This window comes from Rattus norvegicus, chromosome 2 (assembly GCF_036323735.1).
Source record: "Rattus norvegicus strain BN/NHsdMcwi chromosome 2, GRCr8, whole genome shotgun sequence".
Taxonomy (NCBI): domain Eukaryota; kingdom Metazoa; phylum Chordata; class Mammalia; order Rodentia; family Muridae; genus Rattus; species Rattus norvegicus.
The window spans coordinates 171,861,570-171,888,088 of NC_086020.1; the positions used below are offsets into that span (position 1 = coordinate 171,861,570).

Genomic DNA, 26,519 nt, shown 5'->3' on the forward strand with positions numbered 1-26,519 from the left:
AAAATTGTCAGAAAGAAATATTTGATGCATGTGTGTTTGCAGCTCTCAATGGCATCTAGAATCCAGGGGGTCGAGTCATGCATTATGAATGAATGGGTTTCCAATGGTAACTGGGAGGCAGGGAGCTCAAACCAAGGCAGGGAGCCGGATGGGGGAAGGGTAGAATCGCACACCCTCTACCTAGGAGTAGCCAGGAAGGAACCCTGCAAATTTAATACTTTATCTCACTATCAATATACAGGAAAAGAAATTCTTCTTGAAATAAGTCAAGACAACACTAAAATAACGACTAAAATGGATAAAAACCTAATCGGTTCACAACAGCTTCCTCCCCTCACTTGTTAATTTGATGCTTTTGTTTAGGCAAAGAGTGGGTCTTCCCCTATTTTGTAGTCAAAGAACATGCAGCATCACCAAGAAAAGGAAGCGAAAGCAGCAGGAGCAGTTATCCACCAGATATAAAGGCAAACACAGAGGACCTACCCATTTCTCCCGACAAACGGACTGGTCAGCGAGGTAAAGAAAGACACCCCCTCGAGGCTAACGCTGCAGCTCCGCGGCCATCCAAAAGAACAATGCCCATTTCTGCTACCGTCTCAAGTTTGGAAGCACCATGCAAAGAGACTGGTTAAAATTCCCTACCATGCAATGCAGCCATCATCAGAAGCCCAGCATATCTTCTGCTCTAAGTAGTGATGTGCCGGCTCATGACCAGGACAGAGGAAGAGAAAAATGGAGGAAATGAGAGAAGGCTCAGGAAAGTCGGCAGGAATGTTTCTGGGTCATTAACAAGTAGGAGACCCCCTTCCGTATTCAGACCAATCAATCTTTATCTTACAGGACATCTTTTTCTCAGCGTCTGTTGAAAAGACTGCAGCAAGCCACACTGCAGCAAGGGATTGTGGGATAGGGATGCAGCAGCGAGCTGCAAAGAGATTCGCGGGTGGCTGGCTTTCCCCTCTGAGTCAGCAGTCAGCTGTTCGCATGCTCTCGTGCAAGGCCGCCAGGCTCCATCCCTAAATCCCGACTGCAGGATTAACCCCAGGAGGCATAAGGAGCAAGCATCGCTGGCGGTGCAGACAAAACTGGTACCCACCCGAACGTGCTGCAAATCGGAAAGAAGTTTTGCTGGTCAACTAAGCCAGTGCAGAGGCAGGAAGAACAGATTTGAGAATGGATGGAAAGTTCACATTTAGAGGCGTGTTTTGGGTGGGTGTGACAGCATGGATTCGCAACGGTTAATTGAACTAAAATCTGTTTCTTTGGATGTAGCAAGTAGCTTGAAACAATACAGATTGTTTGAAATGCAAGATCAGATCCACTCCATAGCCTTTTCTACCCTCCCCACCCAATGTATCTCCCAAGAAAAGGTCTGTGTCACACAGTTCCACCAAGTCAAACAATACAAAGGACATTTCTCTGATTTTTACAGTTCTAATCATTTAGGGAAGAAAAAAAAGTAGATGGTACGTACTCTGATTCAGCGGGAAACAGACTCTGTTCTGTTTCTGGTTTCAGTTAAGGATTGAGAAACGTGATAAACTTTGCCTTTGCCCATAACTTGATTTCCTACCAAGTCATTGAATTTCCTTCAAATATTTAGAGTACAAAATGGCCAACAAGTGCCTATCAAACTGTTTAGTTCTTTATATTGTAACCAGTATTTCAGAATCAAAGCCATACATGTTAGAATGGAATTCACCAACTTCCCTCTCACTGTGGAGGCAGGCAATACTATTTGGTGCTGATCTTTGTCAGTTTCAAAGTGACAACTGACAATTCTTTATTCAAATACATGAAATTGCATATGGCTCTCATCTCAATGACTCTTATTCTTTCCTCATAGTTAAGCACTGCACTGAGGCCTTAAAGAAGCTGTGATTCCCGAGATCATCAGTGAAGGATACCTTGGTTAGTAGTGGGATGGCCAGTTGACAGTCCAGTGATGTCAACTGGTCTTGAAAATGTAGGGACATGCAATTTTGGGTGTGCTATTTTAGGACCGATAAGCTCTCAGAAACCAGGATTAACACTGAAGACTTTTCTGGAACTGGTGGGTTTGTTTGTTTGTTTGTTTGTTTGTTTGTTTGTTTTAAAGACAGGGTCTCACTCTATAGACTGGGCTGCCCTTAAACTCAGAGAGACCCACCTGCCTCTGCCTCCTGAGTGCTGGGACTAAAGGCATGCCATGTTATATACATCCAGCTGACTTTTTTCTTTTTTATAGCTTTATTGAACTATAATTCATTTTTTTAAAGGTGTATTTATTTTATGTGTACACTAGCTGTCTTCATGCACACCAGAAGAGGGCGTCAGATCTCATTACAGATGGTTGTGAGCCACCATGTGGTTGCTGAGAAGTGAACTCAGGACCTCTGGAAGAGCAGTCAGTGCTCTTAACCGCTGAGCCATCTCTCCAGCCCCCTTGAACTATAATTCATATACTACACATGTGTTTTTCAGCCAGGCATGGTAAGTCTCATCTGGAATCCTACCACTCAGAGGGCTAAGGCAGGAGGATTGTCATGAATTTAAAGCCAACCTTGGTCTTCATATTGAGTTCCAGGTTAACTTATGCTGCAGAGGAAAAAAATTTCTCAAAATAGCCAAAGTGCTACCTCTCCTGACAATAACAAAACACACATTTCAAAGCCTGCTAGCATATTCACAGATGTGGTCAACGATGACCACACTCAATGGCGTAAGATTCTCGATCCCTCAAATCCAAATGAAACCCTGCAGTTTTCGGCTGTCACCACCTACCTTTCCATCCCCTATAATCCTAAACAGTTTCTAATCTACTTTCTGGCTGTGTAGACTTGTAAGGAGGGGACCTTCCCCACACACAAATAGATTTCTCTGGTCTAGACTCATGACAACGGAATCATATAAAATGCACATTTTCAAAGTTCATACACAGTACATATATCAGCATTACATACCTTTATTAACAATATCTCATTGTATAGAGGTAGAATATTGTAATTATCCATTCCTTTATTTTATTTTATTTTTTTGAGACAGGGTTTCTCTGTTTAGCCCTGGCTGTCCTGGAACTCACACTGTAGATCAGGCTGGCCCCAAACTCAGAGATCTGCCTGCCTCTGCTAGAATTAAAGGCAACCCCCAGCTATAATTATCCTTTCTTATCAATTGGTGAGAACCAGGGCTATTTCTGACTTGGGGTGGCTATTAATAAAAATAAATAATAAATTTATATACAGGGTTTTACATAGATGTACGTTCTGCCTCTGAAGTTTACAATGCATTTAGGACCAATACTTAAAACCATAACTAGGTCCCCCGTACACCAGTTTACGATGTCTTGCTAAGACAGGACATTACAAAGATATCTGACTTGCTATGGTGGAAAACAGTAAGAACTGAGGCTGCAGGTAGGGAGTGGTCCTTGGTCTTACTGCTGGGCTTTATAGTTAAAGAAGGTGCACACATTCAATCCTCCATTTCAATGAACACTCACTACTTAGTGTCTTAGGCATTGAGTAGGTACTGAGGACACAGAGAAGAGTTTAACAGGCTCTGAGCACTTATGTCACAATCAAATACAGAAGATGGATTTTAGCATCCAGGCAGACATGGAGTAAAGGAGTAAGTGCCTGACAGAAGAGGAATGGGATATACTGGGCACCCACAGGAGGGATGTGAATTCATACACACACTGAACACAACAAAGGACGGGAGGACAGCTGGCTCAAGGCACTGGGAGTCTTGGATCATTGCTGGAGCCTAGAGTGAGAGCAGGACAAATGGGAGTCATTCAGATGTAAGGTGTCCCCCAAGCAGTCATGTGTTAAAAGCTTGGTTCCCAATGTCGCAGGGCTTTGGGGAAGTGATTGAATTATGAGCACTTGGGCTGGAGAGATGGCTCAGCAGTTAAGAGCACTGGCTGCTTTTCCAAAGGTCATCAGTTCAATTCCCAGCAACCACATGGTGGCTCACAACCATCTGTAATTGGATCTGATGCCCTCTTCTGGTGTGTCAAGGACAGTGCGGTTATATACATAAATAAATCTTAGAATTGTGAGCACTTTAACTTTATTGAAGGATTAACAGCTTCATCATTTGATGGCCTTATTGAGGGTTCTGGTTATGTCTTTGATGATCTTGTCCTTCTGTCCTGTGCTCCTGCTTTCTGGCCAGCCTGTTCCACTATCCTCTTTACCATGTTGCTGTTGGGGTTGCTCTGGTGCTGCTATGTATTCAAATGCTAATTACTGGACCCCAAGATCTGGTTGCCCCCAATGAGGAGATCCTCATGTACACCAAATGATGCTATGTAACCTTGTTCCCCAAGTTAATTGGTCAATAAAACGTTAAAGCCTGTGATCAGGCTGTAGATAGAGGTAGGCAGGTTTTCAGTTACCTGCCTGAGGGTCGCAGGTAGAGACAAAAGAGGGGAAAGGATGGAGAGAAGAGGAAGGCTCCATGAGGGAGGTTTATAGCTTATGAATAAAATACCTGGATCGTGTGTCTCTTATACGGGCTAGCTAGCCAGAATATTTCATTCATTTTACATGTTGCCTTGTCTCACCCACAGCATTGGGGACAACCAAGTTTGGTTTGAAACCTCCAAAACAAACCTTCCCACACTTGAAACTGTTTCTCTCAGTTACTTGTCAGTCACTACAGACTGACTAACACAAGGCTCATAGTTTATTCCCAATCTTTTACGTGGACAGGAACACCCTTTCTGTAGATATAGCATTACATAGGTTAGCCTTATCCCAAGTATCCTTGTCACTATGGTTTTACTACTGTGAGGGTGTTGGGAGCTCAGCTGAAACCTCATGAGTATTTCTAAGGTTGCCATAGGAACATGCACCTTTGTTTTTAGAGCAAGTCCTAGCATTGAGCACAGCTGTTTGGAAGCTGAGGATTGGATTGCTGGAGGATGTGTTAGCAGGTCATGGCGTCTTTCTCTTGACACTCCCAGGCAACAGGTTCGGGTGGTGGTAGTGGCTGTTGGTATGTTTCTTCTTTCCTAGAGTCAGATGTGGGGACCTAGAGCAGTGTGGGTGTTACTATTGGCTTAGTAGAGTCTGAGGTTTAGGAAGTCACGTGCTTGGCTATAGGAGGAGCTGCTACAAAGTAGAGGAGAGCTGTACCGTAGTGCCCCTAGTGGATAACAAGGGCAGAGAGAGTAAACAGGCAATTGCAGAGAAGAACAGAGCCAGCTGATTAGAGAGGTATATGTGTCAGCGACATAATAAATATAACCAGTGAAACATGGGCAACCAGAAACCAGAGAACTGAGCAACTATCAGGGGCAATCATTACTTCATTTTTCTTGTCTTTGGCTTTCAAAGAACTCCTGTGAGAATTATTGCCCAACTCTTATGAAAGACAAATTGATTCAAACCTAGAGTTGATATTAGAACTGACCTGGTGTCTTAATATTTCTATTGCTGGGAAGAGACACCATGACCAAGGCAACTCTTCTAAAGGACAATATTTGACTGGGGCTGGCTTACAGGTTCAGAGGTTGAGTCCCTCATTATCAAGGCAGGAAGTGCAGCAGTGTCCAGGCAGGCACGGCATTGGAGGAGCTGAGAGTTCTCTATGTTCACCCAAAGGAAACCGGGGACAGACTGAATCTCTCTTTCCTCCCTAGGTGGAGTTGAACTTAGGAGCCTCAAAGCCCACAGTGACACACTTCCTCTAACAAGGCTATACCTCACAAGGTCGCACCTCCTAATAGTGCCACTTCCCATGGGCAAAGTATGTTCAAACCACCACACCTAGAGTTGATATTACCACTAAATATGTGTCCAGTTCACAAATGACTGTGCCAGTTGGTGTGTTAGGCTCAGAAAAATAAATGATAGAAGGAGATCTTCTAGAAATCACCCCTGGGGGCAGGGTTTCATGCCTCAGACTCATAGTCATAGACTCATAGTGGATTGGATGCAAAGATAAGAACAGCTCTTTCTAGCCAGGACCCGAATAGAGCACCCCACCTGAAGACATGTTTTGGCGGAGTCTGTCCAGCTCAGAGTGCAACAAAATCATTGTTTTTCTTCCTCCAAACCCTGTATTTCTGTCAGTGACCTTTGAGTTCATAATACCTTACCCATGGTGACTCATGTGGAGCAGACAACAAAAGCTTGAGTCCCATAATCCTATGCAGAAAGGCATTTCTGTTGGTCCAGAATGCTGGAACTGAGGGTGCTTTCTTCAGTGGGTGCTCCTGAGCTGCCCACTGTCGTCACCCAGTGTGAGCTCGATAGTCTGCTCCTCCATAATTTGTGAATTTCATCGTCTTATTTTCTCGACTGAAAAGTGTGTTTTCCTACCTGAGTCTTTAGGGATCTTTCCCTCTCCCTAAACTGAGGGTTGACTGTGTATCGTCTGGGTCCTGGACTGTAATTTGTGGAAGCTAGGACACAGGTTCATTTAGATCGTGTGTATTTCCCCTTATACTATTTTTACTTGTAATTGTCAGTCTCTGATACTGCAGTGCTAACGCCTCACAGACTTAAAAGAAATCTTTTCATTCATAGTTCCAAAGGCCAGATATCCAAAACCGATGTGCTGAGAAGTCACAGGAGTCATCAAGGGAGCGTCTTTCCTCTGGTCCCCATTCGTGTCCCGTGGCTTACAGAGGCAACACTCCAGTCATGTTACATGCTCTAACTTAACAACCTTTCTGTATGTCTCTGTCTTCACATGGCATTTTCCCCATGCCTCCTTTCTCCATGGAGAAACCAGTCACATTGGATTAGGGCCTACTCTGAGTAATGGCCTCATGGTAAATTGATTATGCAAGTAAAGATTCCATTTCCAAATGATGTATCAAGGGTTAGGGCCTCAGTGCATTTTGAAGGGAGGGGACATAACTCAACCTGTAGCATCTGTGTCAGGTAAAGGCATAACATGAAGCGAAGGCTGACGCAGGGTTGTCTGAGTGTCACCTGGGTTCCCACACACCCTTCCCTTATGATTCTAGAGCTTAAATTCAGTGAGAAGCGCTGTGTTCGCCTTGTTTGCGCTAAGCACTTGCTGCCGTGTGAGTTTGTAACACAACTAAGAAGACAGATGATTGGGCAGGAGAGATGGCTCAGCAGTTAAGAGCACTGGCAGCTCTTCCAGAGAGGTACTGAATTCAACTCCCAGCAACCACATGGTGGCTCACAACCATCTATAAAGGGGACAACCATCTACAAAGGGGTCTGATGCCCTTTTCTGGTATGCAGGTGTACATGGAGACAGAATATTTATATGTTAAAAAGACCATAAATTGGAGGAAGAGGAAGATGAGGAGGAGGAGGAGGAGGAGGAAGAAGAGGAGGAGGAGGAGGATGAGGAAGAAGAGGAGGAAGACGACGACGACAACGAAGAAGAAGAAGGAGGAGGCAGATGATTGGTGGAAAGTGGGGTTGTGAGTTCTGTGCATCAAGGTGACTAGTTCAAAAGCAAACAGGCAAAGTGCTCTTTGGTTCTGCCATTGTTGGCTGTGTATAATTCAAACTTGAATGTCTTCTTCCCACACTTGGAATGGGATCTCCTAATACTTAGTGCTAACTCTGGGTTCCTGGTTATATCCACGCTGGGCCAGGCCATAGCTCTGTAGGTAAAGGATTTTACTTGCAAGCATGAGGACCTGACCTTTGTCCCCCAAAAACATGTTTAAAAAGACAAAACACCAGTCACAACAGCTTGTATTTGTTATCCCACTGCTAAAGAAGTCAGGAGAGCCCGACTCTCGCAGTCATCCAGCCTAGTCCTTGGCTGAGTTTCAGGGCAACAAGAATATATCTCAAAACAAAAACCAAACCAAACCAAAACAACAAAAACAACAACAAAAAAATAAATAAAAACCCAAAAAAACATCTTAAGGGCAGCTGAGGTTGTCGATGGCTCCCATGTGCACAGGCACACACGTGTGCGTTTGGAAAGGTGTACAGGAGGTTTATTCATGGCAACATTAACATGCATGTCAGAGGCTATCAAACTTCTCGTTTTAAAGATCAAATTCGACTTAGTGCAGGGTTGAAGCCTGAGGCCTTTATGTCTAGTTAGGGCTCTAACTCCGGCCTCGCGGTCCTACCTAGCAACCACGGGGCGTGGCTGACCTCACCCAGAGGTGCCACCAAGCCCAGACTGTCCGCCAGAGGCAGTAGGTGGGTGACTGGGTGCATGGCTACTCGTGCCTGGCGGGGCGCCCGTCTTTCTCTTAAGGAAATTCTTTTTATTCTGTCCACATAATAAAGTACATTTACACCAGCGTGGATATCTGATCCGTGGAAAGATCAGAGAGAACCTGGCACGCGTTCCTCCGTACTAAGCAACCAATCCCACCTCCTGGCTCTAAGGTTAAAAAAAAAGAAAAAAAAAAATCAACAAGATAATCTCAGCTTGTAGCCGCCCCAGGAACTTCCTGGTTCTGCATAACCACGCCTTCCGTTTCTATGGCAATGGGTCCCTCCCCCTCAGAAAGCCAGCCCTACTTCAGTTAAAACACATAGGCAAGCGTTCTCTTCTTCGCTGACATTGATGGCTTTGCTTATAGAATTTTTTCCTTTCCCTCCCTCGGCAGGTCTCGTTGGCTAACCTTATTTCTCACAGGGCATTAAACCTTTTTATAAAACCACTAGAAGTAGCAGTGATGGGCGTTGCCGGCTGCGATGACAACATTCTAAACTATAAGTAACTGGAATCGCCCTGGTGGACTGACTTGCCACAACGCGCGTGCTCTCTCAGCTGACGCCCTTTTCCAGTCTTCTAGGACTAAAGCTTGGCTGTCTCCTGCCCATCCGGGTTCCAGAGTCTCAGCGGATGCTCCGGCTCTTGCGGACTTAAGGTGCCTTTCTGAAGGAAACAGGCTTGTGTTTACTGAGCATCCAATAACTCAGAGCTTTAAGCCAAAGTGGATGTTAAATTAGACACCTTGTCTAAGGGGAATAAATTGAGAACTGGGCTTTAGTCCTCACTGGCTACCTCTTCCAGTGTGTCACTGTAGGGCAATATCTTTGGAAGCAGTCTGTGGGGCTTCAGCCCTCTTGATCCTGTAACCCCAAGGAATCTTACTGTGAATGTCAGCACTGGGTTCTGATTAAGGTAGGCTCAGATTCTCTCTACAGCAGGTCCCCTAATTTGGGGGGTGAGTTCCAAGATCCCTGTGGATGTCTGAAACGGGGTTGTACTGAACCCTAGATGTGTTACATATTCCCATAAGTACCTGCGTAGCTGTGATGACTTTTACTTTTGGTGGTACATTTTACATAGAAATTAGGAGCGACGAAAGTTGACAGCTGATTAAAGTAGAGAACAAAAGCAGTAGACAGTAAGCAGGTGATATGTTGTTCGTAAAATAGCTTTTTACCCTTCTACTTAAAGGAAGCACTTTGCATCTCTCTGGTACAGCTACACAGCTTCTGCACCCAGGGTCCTTATTAAGTTAGTAAAGCGTAGTTGAACACGGGCACTGATGGATCTACATAAGGAGGAGGCTGACAACTAACAGTTGGGCAGCCACACAACACTAAGCAAAGGGACCGTTCCGAGCAGGTCACAGCATGAGAGTTCATCACGCCTGTCAGAATGGCACCAGTCATACTCCTCTGCGCCTCCATTTTCTAATTAACGTAACAAGAGTGTGATGACTAATCTTGGTTGACAACTTGAAATGCCTGGGAAGAGGGGGGGGGATGGTTGGGAAATTGTCCCCATCAGATTGGCCCAGGAGCATGTCTGTTGGGGGTGGGTGGTCGGTGACTGCTAATTGATGTAGGAGAGCCCAGTTGACAATTCCATCCCTAGGCTGATGGGTCTAGGCTGAATAAGAAAGATAACTGAGCAAGCTAGAGGGAGCGAAGCAAATCGGCCCGTCAGCACGTCAGCACGTAAGCTAGTGGTATCACTGAAGCCCTGGTAGATTTTATGAGTTCATTCAGGAACCTGTACTTCTGGAGCTGGGTTTATATAAGACTCAATAAACTTTTGATTATTGGAGCCAAGAATAGAGTAAAGCCGGGTATGTAGCATACACCTATAATCCCAGCACTCAGAAGGCTGTGGCAGGGGGATCAAGAGTACCAGCGAGCATAGTGAGTTCTACACCAGCCTGGGATGTGTCGGGAGATCTCGTCGAACAGCAGGATAAACAACAACAACCCTCAGAATTCTATGTAACTTCCGTTCTCATCTTACTTTCATTAAAGCCAGCATATGAGAGAGGACAGGCTCATACAGGAGAGGCCTATCTGTGTACTTCACAGGACCAGTCTGGCCTCAGCCTCCTTCCCACGTGCTTAGCTTTCTCCTCCTGGCTTCCTTGTGGACCTTGGAGGCTTCTCACACAGATTCTCGGTGCCAGACCAGCCCCAAGAAGGGAGAGAGTTTCTGCTCCCCACCACTGTTTCCTTTTTTTTCTTTTTTTTAGAGAAAGCCTGGCACCAGCATCTCACTCTCTCTTCCAGCCAGCAGACTTCCTGGAAAGACTGGAGGAGACCAGTTTCCCTTTTGGTCTTCTTCCAGAGTCAAAGCTATCTATGCCTTTTAATGTCAGCCATAATTTTTGGACATGGAGCCCTCAGGATTTCTTTCCATGTCCTCTTCTGAGAGGACACATTGCAGTGAAGGCTGACCTACCTAGTGCCCTCTGAGAGTAGAGTGTGTCTGGGCCTCGAGCCAAGAGGTCACAGTACCACTGGAGGGGAGGGCATGGGAGCTGGAAAACAGGAGCATCTGGGTCACAGTAGAAGGAAAGAATATAAGATTTTGCTTGGACCTGTCACTGGGTGTTGTGCGAGTCCTGGGGCCATGCCACCAGGAACTCATGGCTGATATAGAGGTTCCCCAATCCTTCCCTGATGCCTTTCTACCTCTGCTCTCTGTTCTTTGTTCTCCTGCTTTGTTTGTTTTGTGTGTGACAGGCATCCTGCCCTCTCCCCTACTCTTTACCAGCTCCATCCAACAAACCTTATTTAGCCTCTGTGATATGCAGGGCACTGGGCTACAGTGGTCACTACCACTAAAAGGATTTAGGTATTTTAATGAGAGACCAGCATAAACATCCTCATTAGACAAGAAAGGTAATAAAAATAAATCCCAAATACTTTTTTATCTGCATTCTCTACCTCAGACCGGAAGGGATAAATGGATGTGGCTCTAGCTGACAGGATAGTTTCTGTGGTGGGCAAGAATTTGGGTTACAGGGCTGGAGAGACGGCTCAGCGGTTAAGAGCACCCGACTGCTCTTCCAGAGGTCCTGAGTTCAATTCCCAGCAACCACATGGTGGCTCACGACCATCTGTAATGGGATCCGGTGCCCTCTTCTGGTGTGTCTGAGGACAGCTACAGTTACTCATATATAATAAATAAATAAATCTTAAAAAAAAGAATTTGGGTTACAGACGGATAGAGGTATGAACCTCAGTTCTGACAAGCTGTGTGTGTGTGTGTGTGTGTGTGTGTGTGTGTGTGTGTGTGTGTGAAGAAGGGCAATCATCTAATCTCTCTGGCCTTTGTCTCTAAAATGGTAGGCTCAGGTAGAGAAAGTTCTTTCTGTACTCTCCCCCCCAACCCCAGAGATGGGTGGGGTGCAGAAAGGAGAGAGACACAGAGAGATTGTACAATGTGAGAACTAGGTGAAATGTTGCCTAAATGGTGTTAGCCTAGTCCCTGGTACATAACAAGACTCAAACAAATCACATATCATTGCTGCTTTACCTACTTGGGCCTAGGAGTCAGGCACACATTTTTTCTAAAGAGCCAGACAGTAAACACCTCGGCCTCGGTGGACCAACGCAGCATCAGAGCAGCCACTCACTTTACTGAGGAACAGCCATGGGCATGGGTGAGCAAGAGGTCAAACTTTCCCATCGCAGAAGGCTTTTGCTGTGACTTTCTCCAAATCACTTTGACTATCAACATAAAAGCCATCCCCACTGCACAGACTGTGTAGAAAACAGGCCAGGAGCCAGGCGTTGGCCTGCTGGCTACTTGGCCCACCCCTGCATAAGCTGAGTGAAATGGTGGGCACTCCTTTTTGTAGCTTTCACTTCACAGCAAAGTCCAACTGGAAGTCTCCAGTTCCCCTCTGTGTCAGTATCTAGATGCAAGCCAGACTGACACAGTTATAGCCCAATCCAAAGATTGCATGAACCTCACACATAAAAGTAATGCCTACACTTGACTTGTGCATGAGCCAAGACAACAATGCTTCCCAAGATAATGCTTCAACAAGATAAGACATGGAAGAGACAATCTGGGCTTTGCAAATGTAGGCATGCTGCTCTTGACAGATGCCAGGGTTTGACTTTGTTTCTTGGTGTGGTGAGCTGAGAAGCTGTTGTGAGAGATACTGGACTGAGGGTCACAGGCTTTGTCAGAAGGCATCAGAATGCATGTTTAGTGAAGAGACCTGGAGAGTGCAAAGGAGGTAGGAAGAACCTCCTGGAAAGAGGCAGTCCTAAACAATATGGGAGTCAGATCATAAATGAGTCCGCTGTGACACCCTGGGTTCTCCCAAGCAGTGCACGCTTCCTCTTGCCTTGCCTTTCCGTGTTTCTCTTAAATAATTGTAGATATAAATAGAGTACTTTGCTGTCCTTTCTTCCGAAATGTGAGAAGACTCTCAGTTTCAATTTTATATCAAGTTTCCTGCGGGCCACAGATTTTTTTTTCTCCAATAACATAAAGTAACTGCCAAATCCAGAGGTATTGCAATTTATTAATATTAAATTTAAATAATAATAATCATTAAAGTTGCTTCTCATGAGCCAGAGGAAATTAAGACCTTTTTCATAAAGCCATCCAAGAATCTAGTTCACTCTTGCATATAGAGTCCTCAGCATCTCCAGCCACTATCCTTAGAGAGAGAATAGCTTATCTAGCCAAACAGATCCCTCTAACAGCCTTCAATGCTGGATGCCATGCCAATAACTACTGACTCGTTGGAGCCTCTCCTCCAGGAAAACCATGAATGTCTTAGTCACTATTCCATTGCTGTGAAGAGACGCCAGGACCAAGGAAACTCTTTTGAAAGAAAGCATTTAATTGAGGACTCGTTATAGTTTCAGAGGGTGAGTCCATGATCATCATGGTGGGGAACATGGCAGCACGGTAGCACACATGGCTCTAGAGCAGTAGCTGAAAGTTCTACTTACTAACACACTTCCTCCATTAAGGCCACACCTCCTAATCCTTCTAATCATTTCAAAGAGTTCCACTCCTTAGTGACCAAGCATTCAAATAAACGAGCCTATGGGGTCATTCTTATTCATCCACTACAGCAAGCATAGACATTTCCATCTAGACACTTTGGATCACAGGTAACCAGCTGCCTCCCTGCCGACTTGCTTTTGTGTTTTAACTGGTATATGATGAAGGGGGGAAGCAAGACGCAATCTCAGGCACCATTAGAAAGGAGAAAGGAATGGAACTAGGTCACAGTATACGCAACAGCCCACCAGGTGGTGTGGGAGTCAGGAGGAAGACCAGGGGAGGAAAAATCAACAGAAGATGTTGTATATACTAATTTTTATTAATATTTTATTTACTTTTACTCTATGTATATGGATGCTTCGCCTACATGTGCGTCTGGGAACCACATGCATGCAGCGCCCAGCGGGCCCAGAGGGAGCATCAGATCCTCCAGAACTGCATTTACAGACAGTTGTTAGCTGCCCTGTGAACCTGGGAGAGCAGTGAGTACTCTTAATGGTTAAATAACCTCTCAGGTCAATCAATCCATCCATCCATCCATCCATCACTCAATCCATCCATCAATCAATTTCTTCTAAAAAGCACAAGCCTGGGGTCACAGAACCTGACAGGTTCTTTCCTCTTTCCTACAAAGTGTGGCATTCACTCCTTCTAAAGGGAGGAGGTCTACTTCCCTGTGACATACAGATCTTAAAGCTGTGGACCAAAAAGCCTGGATCAAGGCCATAAACGCCATCTGCTTCAGTTCGGATGCATTCTTTGTGGGTCCTGTGGTTAAAGCCTTGGTCCACTGTCTGCAGCATTACGGGGAGCTGGGGAGCCTTTAAGAGGTGTGTTCTATTGGGAAGTCTTCTAGTCACAAGGGGTGTGCTCTCCAAGAGAACTGTGGGACCCCAAGCCTATCCTGTTCCTCTATTTCACATCTCAGAACAGGGTAAGTAAGTCTGTGCTACTGCGGCCCCCCTACCATGAAGGGCAGACATTGGTTCCAGGTCCACTGTGCTTATGCTTATAGGGAACTTGGGCTCTACTCAGTTCCAGATCTTGCCAATAACTGGAACAAGGTAAATACAAAGGTCAGGTTTCATAGAATCAGAGTGGAAAGGACCTTAAGAGATGGTTTCATCCAGTCGTTTGAACGCCACAAATACCCTCTCCAAACAACATGGCCGTAGCTCAACAACGTGTTCGGAGACTCTGGGTCCATCCCAGTGCAGAGATAGGGGCATAGGAAAAGGTGCTCCATCACTACTCTTACCACTGTCCCCCCTCCCCCACATTTCCTCAGAACAGTGGGGCGGCTGGGTATAAAGCCAGTTTGAGCCCCACTGTGCAGACAAAGAAGCAGGTATGAGGGGACACTGTGACTCTCTCATGCTATACAACTAAGTAGCAAGTCCTCCAAGAGAGCTCATGCCAGCTTCTGTCTCACACTCCTTGTCCTACCGTCATCTACTGGTGACTGGGGCCTTGGAGGCCTTTGCAGGCTAGCACAGCTTCCATAAGAACAGCTTCATAGAGAGCGCTCCACAACAGAGATGACTAGCAATATGAGAAACAAGAGGTGCTGTAAGTGATGCTGGAAAACTGGGCTGAAGGATAGAAAAAGGCTCTCCCCGCACAGCCAGCTTCTAGAGGGATTAACGTCTCAGGGTTTGTGAATATATACTCCCCAGTCAAACAGCAGGAGTTCCCAAGACAGCAGAGAAACCAGAACCCTGCAAAGTACTGTAGTCCTCAAAGGTCAAAGATGCAGCCAGCCACTTGGGCAAAGGGCAGGGAAGAAATAAACCATGACATCCTGTTAGAAGGGGATTCACAGAAAAGGCAAACTCCCGGGAATAGTAAAGAAGCAAAAGGACACAGGACACTGTAGTAAAACAGCCAAGTCTTCAAAACAGCCTTGGCTTCAAAAAGCTAGCACTGACCCAAACATGAAAGTGTGTGTGTGTGTGTGTGTGTGTGTGTGTGTGTGTGTGTGTGTGTGTGTGTGTGTATGTGGTGTGTCTGATGTGTATGTGTGTTGTGTGTGTGTGTGTGTGTGTGTGTGTGTGTAGGGGCTTAACTGCTGAAGCTTTTCTTTTAGTGCAGGGTGAACAGATTGAGGTGATAAAAACACAGAAGCTGTGGTTGGCATAATTATGGGGCATCTGGTTAGGCGTCAGCATTATCAGCAGGGGTGGGAGGGTACGGTGCTAGTGATTGGATTCAGGACCTTGGTATGAGTTTTACCGTAAGTTACAACTCAATCATCCATTCTACTTGTTTGCTTTTAAACTTTCTCTTTAAAAATTATTTGTATCTGTTCATGCTCATATGTGTGAGTGTATATGTGTGGTGTCTCTGTCACTCTCTGCCATTTGTGTTTTGACTTATTTTACTTTATGTGCATGAGTATCCTGCTTGAATGACTTTATTTGTACCACATGTGTGCCTGGTGCCTGCAGAGGTCAGAAGAGGACATTGGATCCTGGTAACTGGAGTTATAGATGGTTGTGAGCCACCATGTGGGTGCTGGGAACCAAATCTACGAGAGCAGTAAGTGCTCTTAACTGCTGAGCCATCTCTCCAGTCCTTTTGAGACAAGGTTTCACTATGCAGCTCTGGCCGACTTGAAACTTACTGTGTAGACGAGGTCGGCTTCCAAGTTGTTGAGGTCCTTGTGCCGCTGCCTCTAGTGCTGGGATTAAAGGCATGGCCTCCATGCCTGGCCTCCACCTTCGTTCTTGAAACAGGGTCCCCTGGACCTAGAGATCAGTTTGTTGGCTATTCTGTTGGCCAGTGGCCCCCAGGGCTCCTCCTGTTTCTGTTTTCACAGCATTAGAATACAGCGCAGCATTCCACACTCCACACCTGGCTTTTAACATGGGTGCTGGGGACAAGAACCTAGGTCACTGTACTGGTTGGCGAGTGCTGGACTAAGTTTTCTCCTAAGCCCCACTTTATTCTTTTTCTTAAGTGCTATTAATATGTTTATTTGCATGCAGAAACAGGAGAACCACGCCTTCATTTCAATTTTCCATAAAACTTACTCATTAAGAGGAGAGCCTAGTTCAATTTGCTATTTCTTTTTTCTTTTTTTTTTTTTTTTTTCGGAGCTGGGGACCGAACCCAGGGCCTTGCGCTCGCTAGGCAAGCGCTCTACCGCTGAGCCAAATCCCCAACCCTCAATTTGCTATTTCATGGCGAGCATTTCTCCAGCAACAGCCTGGAGTCTTAAGCCAGCTTTCATGCAGCTTCCAGATTCTAAGTTTCCCTTTCACACTATCTCAACTCTGTCTGGCTTTTTGGGAGCAGACACATGACCTTGACACCAATCTCTGAGATTTGAAGTCTACAACAGATTATTACTGTTCCTTGGTTCACAGGAATATTAAAGGGTCTCTCTGAGAGGTTGGGCAGCTTCTGATGTAAGGCCTCCATCCTTATGTGATGCCTCCTTTCTGAGGCCATGGTGACCATCCTATCCTAAGTGTCACCTATGTATGCCACAGCATCCCATCTGAATCCTTTGTGACAGTTGCCATAGTTTGTAATGGCCAGTTCGCATGGGTAGAGCAAACCCCTCATCAACCTCTAACTCCATGTTCACAGGATCACGCAACATACATGCAACTCAGCACATATTGTAGTTCCAAACACGGCATCCTGAAAAATGATTGAGTGTCCTGCCTGTCACCCAGGGTAACATCACCATCACTGCCTGGAAGAACATAGTCGAAGTGACCAGATTCTTATGTGAGGCACTTCAGAAACAGTCAAATGGTTCAGCACCTGTCTGGTAAAGATCCCTTTGAGTTGTCTTTGTAGATGGGCTCTGCTGGGAAAGTGGACTTTGCAAGTTAAAAGGACAGCTGCCCTCCCTTAAGAGTGACACGGATCCTGTGGGGACAGTGTCTACACTGATCATCTCTGTGACAGATGATGTTCACTGTCAACCTGACTGGATTCAGGATCACCGTGGAAACACACTTTGGATGAGTCTATTAGACTGTTTCCAAAAGAGTTTAAACTGTAGAGCGAAGATGTACCATGAATGTGGGTAGTGTAATCCTATAGGTTGTGTCCTGGTCTGAATAGAAGAGAGAGCTGGGCACCAGCGTTCGTCTCCTGACTGCAGATGCGATGTGACCAGTCAACTCCTGCCGCTGGGCCTTACCCACCATGAAGGAATCTTAAACCACGAGCAAGAGTAAACCCTTCTTCCTTAAGTTGCTATGGTCAAATATTTTGGTTATGGCAACAAGAAAAATAGTTAATGCACAAAGGCACTAAATTGTGCTTTACAGTCTATTTACATGTCTATGTTATTACTGGATGCAAGTAAATACCGGAAGTAATGAGAAATCAGCATCACTTGGACATTTTCCAATCCCTCCCCACTTTTTTCAGTGCTGGACACTTTTTTCAGTGCTGGAGAGAGAACAGAGGGATTCATGTTAGCCCAGGCTTTACCTCAGTCATATCTCAGTCTTGCACTTCACTCCTGCTTTTACGAGTTCTGAGCTAGGGAGCTCCACTAAACCGTCCAGTCCTGGAAGAATATGTGGTAGCTGACTGATGACGGGGAGGAGTAAGGACACCACACCTTCCTAGAGACCTCTCACGGCACTCTAACTTACCAAGGGCGTCTAAGGGCTGCGGTATAGCTCAGTGGTAGAATGCTTGCTACCTGATATGAGGGAGGCTCTATGTAAGTTCCATCCACAGTGCCATCAAAACAAGCAAGCCGAAATAGTAGATCCACTAAGCATCCTTTGAGAGTTATTGAGAAAGAGATGACTATTGTTTATGCAAAGGTGTAGTTTTTACCCTCCTGCAAAACTCTTATCTGTAAAATTGCATCAAGTTAGAGGCCAAAATCAATATTGAAAGCAAAATATTACCAAATGAGATGTATCTTGTTATTTTTACTGCCCGCCCTTAAGTCTTTCCAGTATTACCAAAGGAAAATATTTTCAAAAATAGCCCAACTGTTTTTTACACACAGTTCAGTTGCAGTGACCTTTTGCAGTAACTCAAACAAGATATCATAGGCAACTTTTATTTAGGGACCTAGACATGGTTATATTATATTGTTCTAAATTAAAAACTGAAATCAAAACTATTTGTTTTTTCTTTTTATTGAATTATTCTTCTCACACATGTATCCTGATTGTAGTTTTCCCTCCCTCTACTCCTCCCAGTTCCTCCCTACATCCCCTACATCCAGATCCAGCCCCCTCTCTGTCTCTCATTAGAAACCAAAGAGGCTTCTAAGGGATAATAATAAAATATGACAAAGTAAAATATAGTAAGATAAAACAAAATCCATCATGTTGTGGTTGGACAAGGAAAACAAACAGAAGGGAAAGAGCCCAAGGGAAGGCACAGGAAACAAATACCCACTGTGGACACACTCAGGAATCCCATAGAAACACTAAGTCATAATATAGACACTGAGGCCCTGCGCATGCTGCTTCAGCCTCTGTGTTCACATGAGCCTTGCTCAGAAAATGTTGCTGTATGACTGTGTGTGTTTGTGTACATGCCACGGCACACATGTGAGGTCAGAGGACAAGTTGGTTCTCTCCTTCCACTTTGTGGGTCCTGAAGCTTGAACTCAGATCGTCAGGCTTGGCAGCAAGCGCCTCAACTTGTAGAGCCATCTCATTGGCCTTAAAATTTTGCTTCTAATGAAGACAAGGATCAATGAAAGGAAAGTGACCTAATAAAAGTCATGGTACGCGTTAAAGAGAAAAAAGGAAGGAGAAGAAGGAAGAAGAGAGGATGAGAAGGAAACATGATGTGGGTCTCTTGTTTCCGGCCGTCACTCACCTACGCATTCATCCATTCATTGTGCTGTTCCAACTCATGAGACGGTGCATGAGTGCTCACTGGGCAAGGACGTGTGGAAGGGGACTGAAAGTAGCATTTAGCTGGGTTGTGGTGGCGCAAATCTTTTGCCCCAGCACTTGGGAGGCAGAGGCAAGCAGATCTCTCAATTTGAGGCCAGGCTGGTCTACAGAGCGAGTTTCAGGACAGTCAGGGCTACACAGAGAAGCGTCTTTAAAAAAAATAAAGGTTTTATCATTTCTTTCTGGGTATACATATGTGTGTGCGCCTGCATGAGTTTACCATATGCATGCAGGTTTTGGCAGAGGTCAGTGTCAGTGTCAGGTCCCCTGAGACTGAAGTCACAGGTGACTGTGAGCCACCATCATGGGTGCTGAGGACAAACGATAGTCTCCTGCAAGAACACTCAGCACTCTTAACACAGAGCCATCTCTCCAGCCCTGAAACTTTACACCTTGTATGTGTTTCCCCTCTGGCGAAATACTGTTCTCTTTTCCTGTCCTTCCTGAGTCAAAGTTCCATTAGGTGTCATCATCATCATCATCCCAAAAACTCTCCTGACACAGGGAAGCCCCATGTGCTCCCTTTCAGTTAGCAGCAAGGCTGGCACATCCTGTTACAGCTGCTACCACACGCCTCAGCCATTATTTCTTCAAATGTCTACCTTCACTGGCTGAGAGTGAATTCCCAGTTCCAGTTTGTATAGTAAGTGCTCAATAAACATCAGTTGTTTGTTCTACAATGGCAGGTGTAGGGAGCCATATTGGATTTGGGCCTGGCCGCTTTGTGACTGTATGGCCATAAAGTCTTGAGATTGTTGGACAAAAGCCTCTCCCATGAATTTACAGCACAAGAAGATAACAATCAGCCCGAACAAATACCAAGTATCTCCTGAGCAAACACCCGGGGTCTCCACCGCAAGACCCCTGCTGAGCCCGGCTGCTGCTTGTGGAACTGACACACCTGGGCCACACCTGGGCGGAGGTCAATTCGCTCCTGCCTTTTGCTTTCTCAGCCTTTGTCCTTGAGATTTAGGCTGGTCTTCTGGGATTTCTCCCTAATTAATTCAGGTCTCTTAGTTGGTCTTTTGTTACCGAAGCCAGGTAGTCATGAGCCAGGGTTTCCCACTGTGCTTCCCAGATATTTTCTACCTGGGGAACTTGGGTATATAAGTGGTGAATAAAGCTACAGGAGTCTCTCTCTCTCTTCCTCTCCTGGCTTGACACGAATAACCTGTGTGTGTGTGTTTCTTTAATCCCGCAGGCTTTCGCCCGATTCTCGGTACCGTGTTGGTGCAGGCACCGACAGGCAGGTAGAAAGAAAGGGCAGTGGATTGTTGAATAACTCCTAGGTACACCAGATTCTATGCTATCTTCTTGTGCTCACTTCCTCCTTGCATAGAAGATCATTATGTAGCCCAGGCTGACCTGGAATTCCATATGTAGACCAGGCTGGCCTACAGAGACCTAACTGCCTCTGCCTTCAAGTGCTGGAATTAAAGGTGTGTGCCACCACACCATTATGCATCACACAACGATGAGGATAGTTCTGAGGTGAATTCTCAGTTGATCTCATGGTGGTAACACCACAGAATATGCCTGACGACACCCCAGTGGTCCAGGGGACTATCCATCCTGGCTTCATTGAATGTAAATATGTATATGGTATTACTTACTGTCCCCAGGGCCACAATAGATAAAGCTCCATGGCATGAGAGAAAATGACGCAATGAAGAGTGACAAAAAGGACAAGCCCCGAGGTCACTGCTCACATGCTGTGGTGCGCTGTTTGTAGTAATCGTGCTTCTTTGTAAGTAGGGGAAGTGGAGGCTGGTGGAATGGCTCAGTCAGTAAAAATCGTGTTGTGTCAGCATGAGTGAAAAAAACGATCCAGACCTCAAAAGATAAGGTGGAGATCTATTGAGGAAGATGCCTGATATTGACCTCTGGCCTCTACATATATATATGTACCCACATACATGTACACACATATACATGCACAAAATAAATGAGGAGGGTTTTTTTTTTTAAATAATAAGAGTATAATGTATAAAACCTTAAGCTGCTCTTCCTTGTTAAGGACCCTGCACTGTGTGTAGCTGTGTGCTTGAGGCCATGGGATTGGCAGGGCAGCAGGTTTGTTTACACAGCGTCCCGGCACTCATAGGAAAAGTGCCTTGCACACCGTGATGACTTCAGCATCACCAGGCTCAGCTCCCTCCATCCCAGTCCTGTGAGACAGCGCTGCACATGTGACCCGGTGCCAACCAGACTTTCCCTACACATCACATGACTGTGTGCATATGAATAAAATTGGGACTGAAAACCACTTTATTAGAAGTAAGAGAATATTGTCAGACTGGGAGCGCCATGCCAGTTCTACTTTGAATGAATGGTACTCTTGGGGCTTAGTTATCTTTACTTTGAAGGGGTCTAATACTTGAAGTCAGTGTTTTACCAAGCAACGTGATGTATACATGGCTGAAATTCAACCTTTTAGCACAGTTTATACCAAAACATGTGAGAGTTCAAGGGGCTATCAGCTTGATTTTAACAATAAGATCGCCTCAGTGATGTTAGCATAGCCTATGTGGTACCCATTTGGATTCAGTGGCTTGTGATGGGGGTGCTCTACCAACAGTCCTATATCTTTTTAGTAACTTGTACTGTTGGGACTTTACCCATTGGTCCGCCCTGTCTGTAGTCAGTGGCTTGGATGGAGGGACTCTACTCATGTGTCTTTTGGATTGGAACATCACTTCTTATATGGTTCCTACCTACAAATGTTCTCCATCTGTGTTGTGGGCATGATATCTTCTAAATTGTATGAAAAATTCTTTAAAAACTATTCCATTGACCACATACACACTCTCCTATTGTTCTGATTTGTGATCACCCACAAAAGATACTACTAGCAAGTGACCTTTGGGCCATGACCAGTGTATTCTGCACGTCCTTGCTGTCTCCAGCAAGGGCGTATGTGATCTTTCACAATTCATCACCCCTTTCCTCACTGGACTCTGCTCGAGTCCATGTTGGGAAATGTGCTCTGTAGACCATTTGCCTTTTTAGTTTGGAAAGGGAACAGACATTGAAACATGTGAGTGACTGGGGACTGACAAGCCTCCTGCCAAACTGTGATAACCGAGTGGCCTGCCAGCTTGTTTCTGAGCGTTGTTTGGCATAGACACTTACACAAATGGCACGTCTATCAGCTTCCCTAGGTAAGCGGTTCTCAGTCTATGGGTAGTAACCCCTTTGGGGGGAGAAAAACCCTTTCAACAGGGGTCGACTAAGACCATAAGAAAACATGGATATTTACATTACGATTCAAAAGAGTAGCAAAATCACAGTCACAAAGTAGCAACGAAAATAATTTTATCACTGGGGGTCATCACAACATTGGAATTGTATTAAAGGGTCACGGCATTAGGAAGGTTCAGAACTCCTACTCTAGGCTCATATTTCCTTGAGGGTTCAATAGAGTGGGGACAGAACAAATGAATAAGAAGACCCAACTTCTGGGAGCTCTGTTTCTTGAGGGACAGTGGTTCCATTTCCCGTGATTTAAAGAAACTGATCTTTGTTTCTCCTGGACCCAGCACGAACCACCATCACTCTTCCCTGTTACATGTCATCCAGCACGTCCTGTTGACGGAGAGTCACTTGGGGAAGGAGCTCTTTGCGGAGGAGATAGTCCTGGGTTCCAAGGCTGGGTGCCAATAGACTGTCAGGACGCTATGTCATGCCACTGGCATAGCATGATAGCATATGTCCACAGCAGTCCATCGGTCTGTGTATTAACATTTTAACATCCCATATACTTTTGACTCTTAAGTTTTGTTTTATTAGTGTGCATACCCCAAAGTGACTAAGCATGAGACTTAAGGCACACTTACTAGTGAGGAAAGAAACCAGCCAATCACTCAATCAAAACGGTTTAAGGTCTTAGCAGCACGTGGTTATAACATGGTGCCGCTGGAGAGTTAGATGAGGGCAAGTTCAACTCAGTTCTCTCACATGCTGGTCTCCAAAGTTAAGCCAGCGCAAACAGGAGCCTCAGGTTGGGCTAACTCTCCCTTCGCTCCTCCAGCACAAAGTGACAAAGAACCGATGTCCAGGCAGTTGGCAAGGACATTTGAGACTCAATTCTTGGACTCTAAAGCCAGTGAAAACAAGCAGTGAAGACATTGCTGGGCGAAGGGACTTCTGTAAGAGAGAAGTTTGCAAAGGAGAGTGAAGGTAAGTGTTTTTTTGGTTGCACAGTGGGTGAGAGGGGGCCTGACATTGTCATGTGGTGACATCTGAGAGGCCTTCAAAGGGCTGTGAGACAAGCAGAAACCACGGAGTCAACAACGGAGGTAGTGAGTCTTTCCTAATGATCAGCACCTCTGGCACCAGAGAATGAAGGAGGGGGCCACTGTCGGAGTGAATGGCCTACTTTTCGGTGATATTATGTGGACAATGGGGACCTAAAGTAGAACAAAGGCACTGACTATCCAGCAGCCAATGGGACGAATTTCCTGAAGGAGGCACCAGTCAGCTCTTTCATGCATTCATGACTTTGGTTTAAATGCCTCCAACCAATGCTCATGTTGAAATTTAATTTCCACCATGAGGTAAAATGATGGGTCCAGGCAGGCTCTGTAAGAGGAGATTAATGCATCCCAGATTAATGGATTAAGAGGAAATGGATTATCTCAGGAGCGGCTTTGTTCTAAAGTGAGCTTCCTGGCTTCTCTTTTATATCAACTGTGTGACACCTTGCACTGTCCTGGGACTCACAGAGTCCTCACCAGCATCAATGTGCTCAACAGGCTGGGTCCCTCCACCTTGGACTTCCCAGCTTCCCTAACTACAAAATAGACCTCTTTAACAAAAATCTTCCAGGTGGTAGATTTTTTTTTAAATCAACAGAAAACAGACCAGGATGCTCACCTTCAAGTAGGCGTTTTTGTGCGTCCTGTGTCAGGTACCTGCACACTCGAGGGAGGACATTTTGCTACTGTGGCGAGCTGCCCATGGAGCTCTCAGAAGACACAGAGTCCAGGGGCAAAGAAACATCTTAATTTTTACAGGCAAGAGCTCTGGTGGAGGTGAACACAGGGTAACCTCGGAGTGTCCCAGACAAAAGACGCTTAGACTGAGTCTTGAGGGGTAAGCAGAGATTGGTCAAAGAACAAGACTAGGAAGTGTACGCTGGTCAGAAGGAACAGCTGGTGCAGGGCTCTTTAAGCAACCTCACACTCATGGTAGCTCTAGTCTGGGATAAGGGAAATTGGGCTTTTCTAAAACTTTACACATCAAATAATGACCTCAGTCGTTTAGCAAGTGTGTGATATGTTTAGGCACTGGGTGACTTTGCTTGCGTACTTGTTTGCTTGCAGTATTGGAAAATGAACTCGATGCCTTGTGCATATGAGACATGAGTCCCTGATTATACCCTCCAGCCCAGACTCCGTTCTATTAATTAATGTGTTTATTTGTGTTGGAGGCAGAGTCTTGTATGTCTTAGGCACGGTTCCAGCTTGCTATGCAGTCAGGGATAAGCCTCACTGTCTGCTCCTCCTGCTTCCCCCTCCCAGTACTGGGATAACAGATGTGTGCCCCTCACCTGGTTTATTGGTGCTAAGGATGAAAGCCAGGGTTCTGGGCATGCGAGCCAAGTCCACTACTAACTGAGCCACATCCCCGGCCAGGTAGCATTTGTTACACACAGTGACTTGTTTAATTATCACGAAGGACATCGCCATTCTCACTTTACAAACTTTCCCCCTTCAGAGTCTCAGAGTCAGGAAGCTCTTGGGGGGGTGGTGATGGAGGAGACTGTGTGCTTTGGGATAAGACATGTAGGTGACAACAAGAGAAAGAAGGCGACAGTGACTTGAGTTTAAGTTTGGACATTACCTGTCGTGGATATCCCCATCGACACTCAAGTTGAAATTCAATTTCTCTTGTGAGGTATTAAGAGTTGGGTCCAGAAGGGACACTCCGTGGTGACTGGGCTATCAGGGCAGAGTCCATGGGTTAACATTACCTTGAGGGTGGGGCTACTGTAGAAGCTAGTTTGATTTTGTTTCTTTTCTGTACCCCAGGCACCAAGTCATACCCTCTGCCACCTCAGGGTACTTGGAAGTGTCTCCACCTGCCAAGAGATCAGCTCCAGATGAGGCCTCTTAACCTCAAACTTTCAGCTTCTAGAACCGCTGGCTGAGTGAACGTGTATTATTTATAAGGGATCCAATTCCTGGTATTTGGTTGTAGCAACAGAAAACTGACTATGACAGACATATTGAGCTCCAATTGTTTGTGAACAACATGGAAATGTCAGCAGCTGCTGAGTTCTCTTTTCTAACCTCAGGAGAGAGGCCTGGGTAGAAAAGAAGGATTAGAGACGAAAAAGAAATCCAGGAGAGGAAACCATTACACTAAGCAATATTAGGCAGGCAAAGGTCACAGTGCCTTCCGTGTTTAACCCTTTCAATGCCCGAATAAAGTCAATAACCACCATGATTTTATAGGATAGACTAAGTCAGTCAGTCTCCCTGCCCTTCTATAGCTGCATTTCCACCCCTTTGTGACTATAAACCAGTATTTTATGTTGGAGAGAATATAGACATACATTTCTCTGAAACAAAGATTGTATGAGATCATACTCAGCCCAATACCCTCCACTATTTCATTTTTAATCTTTGATTTTTATTTATGCATTCATGACAAGGTCTTGCTGTGTATCACAGGCTGGCTTGGCTCTTATGCTCCTCCTGCCTCAGCCTCCAGGGTTCTGGAATTATAAGCGTGTGCTCCCACGCCCAGCACAGATTTCACTTCTAAAACAGACTGACTGCAATGCACGAACTTGCTTCCCAACCCACTCGTGAGAGCCACAGCTTGAGAATGGCTGTCTAACTCCCTTCTGCCTCCCACCCCTGCGTCTGGACTCTCATGGCAGCTTTGAAGAGATGAGGGGAGGTGTGACCGACATCAGAGATGCTAATGTAAAGACAAAAACTTGGCTTCTGTTTGGTTTTCAGTCTTCGGTACAGCTCGATGAGGCCTCCTCTGCCAAGTCATACCTGGAGGATATGTCTGTAGAAGCCAGTTCTTAAGCACTGAGTCATGCGTGGCTGTCACGAGTCTTTGTGGGGATTAAAGCCATGATTGCTGCCAAGTTTCCCCCTCCCCCCATCTATGATACAGGAAGGGAGGCAGATGCACAAAACTTTGGAGAATTTTTGAAGTTATTTGCTCTAAAATTGCCACACCGTTACATAGCAGAAGGATTTGGGCATAGAGCCCAAAGCAAACCAGCCCCGGGCTTGTACTCTCTTTAACGTAATTCCTGCAGACAGCAACTGCAGGAGATGTATTATCTTTGGGGCAGAAATGATGGAATGCAATGCTAACATTTTGTTCAGCAGGAATGCTGAATGGGACTGTGGGAATCGATTCCCAGTTACATCATAGACCCTGAATATAAGCACTTCTCCGTTACCT

The 26,519-nt window shown here is 45.5% G+C and overlaps 1 protein-coding gene and 1 long non-coding RNA gene across 17 annotated transcripts in view; one reads left to right on the forward strand and one right to left on the reverse strand.

The window, feature by feature from the left end:
• The window catches only part of Trim2 (tripartite motif-containing 2), a 151,540-nt gene that overhangs the window by 62,916 nt on the left and 62,105 nt on the right, over positions 1–26,519 (reverse strand). Inside the window, exon 1 of one of the 12 annotated variants that reach the window (XM_063282120.1) lies at positions 839–961. The exons of 8 other annotated variants lie outside the window; for them this stretch is intronic. Coding sequence is in view for 2 of the 4 variants with exons in the window: in XM_039102643.2 (XP_038958571.1) it covers positions 643–645 (3 nt within the window). In the remaining 2 variants the exon portion in view is untranslated. Of the gene's footprint in view, positions 1–642; positions 962–26,519 lie in introns of those variants that run through there. 3 more of the 12 variants (XM_039102643.2, XM_039102648.2, NM_001108552.2) reach the window with 3 other exon arrangements.
• Positions 2,174–25,535, forward strand: LOC102550635 (uncharacterized). Of its 5 annotated transcripts, none has more exons than XR_010064352.1 (4): positions 8,425–8,821; positions 12,936–13,670; positions 23,116–23,264; positions 25,118–25,535. It is a non-coding gene; the product is annotated as an uncharacterized LOC102550635 (long non-coding RNA). The 5 variants fall into 5 exon arrangements; XR_010064354.1 differs by having other exon boundaries at positions 13,585–13,670; positions 16,783–23,264; XR_005501039.2 differs by having other exon boundaries at positions 13,585–13,670.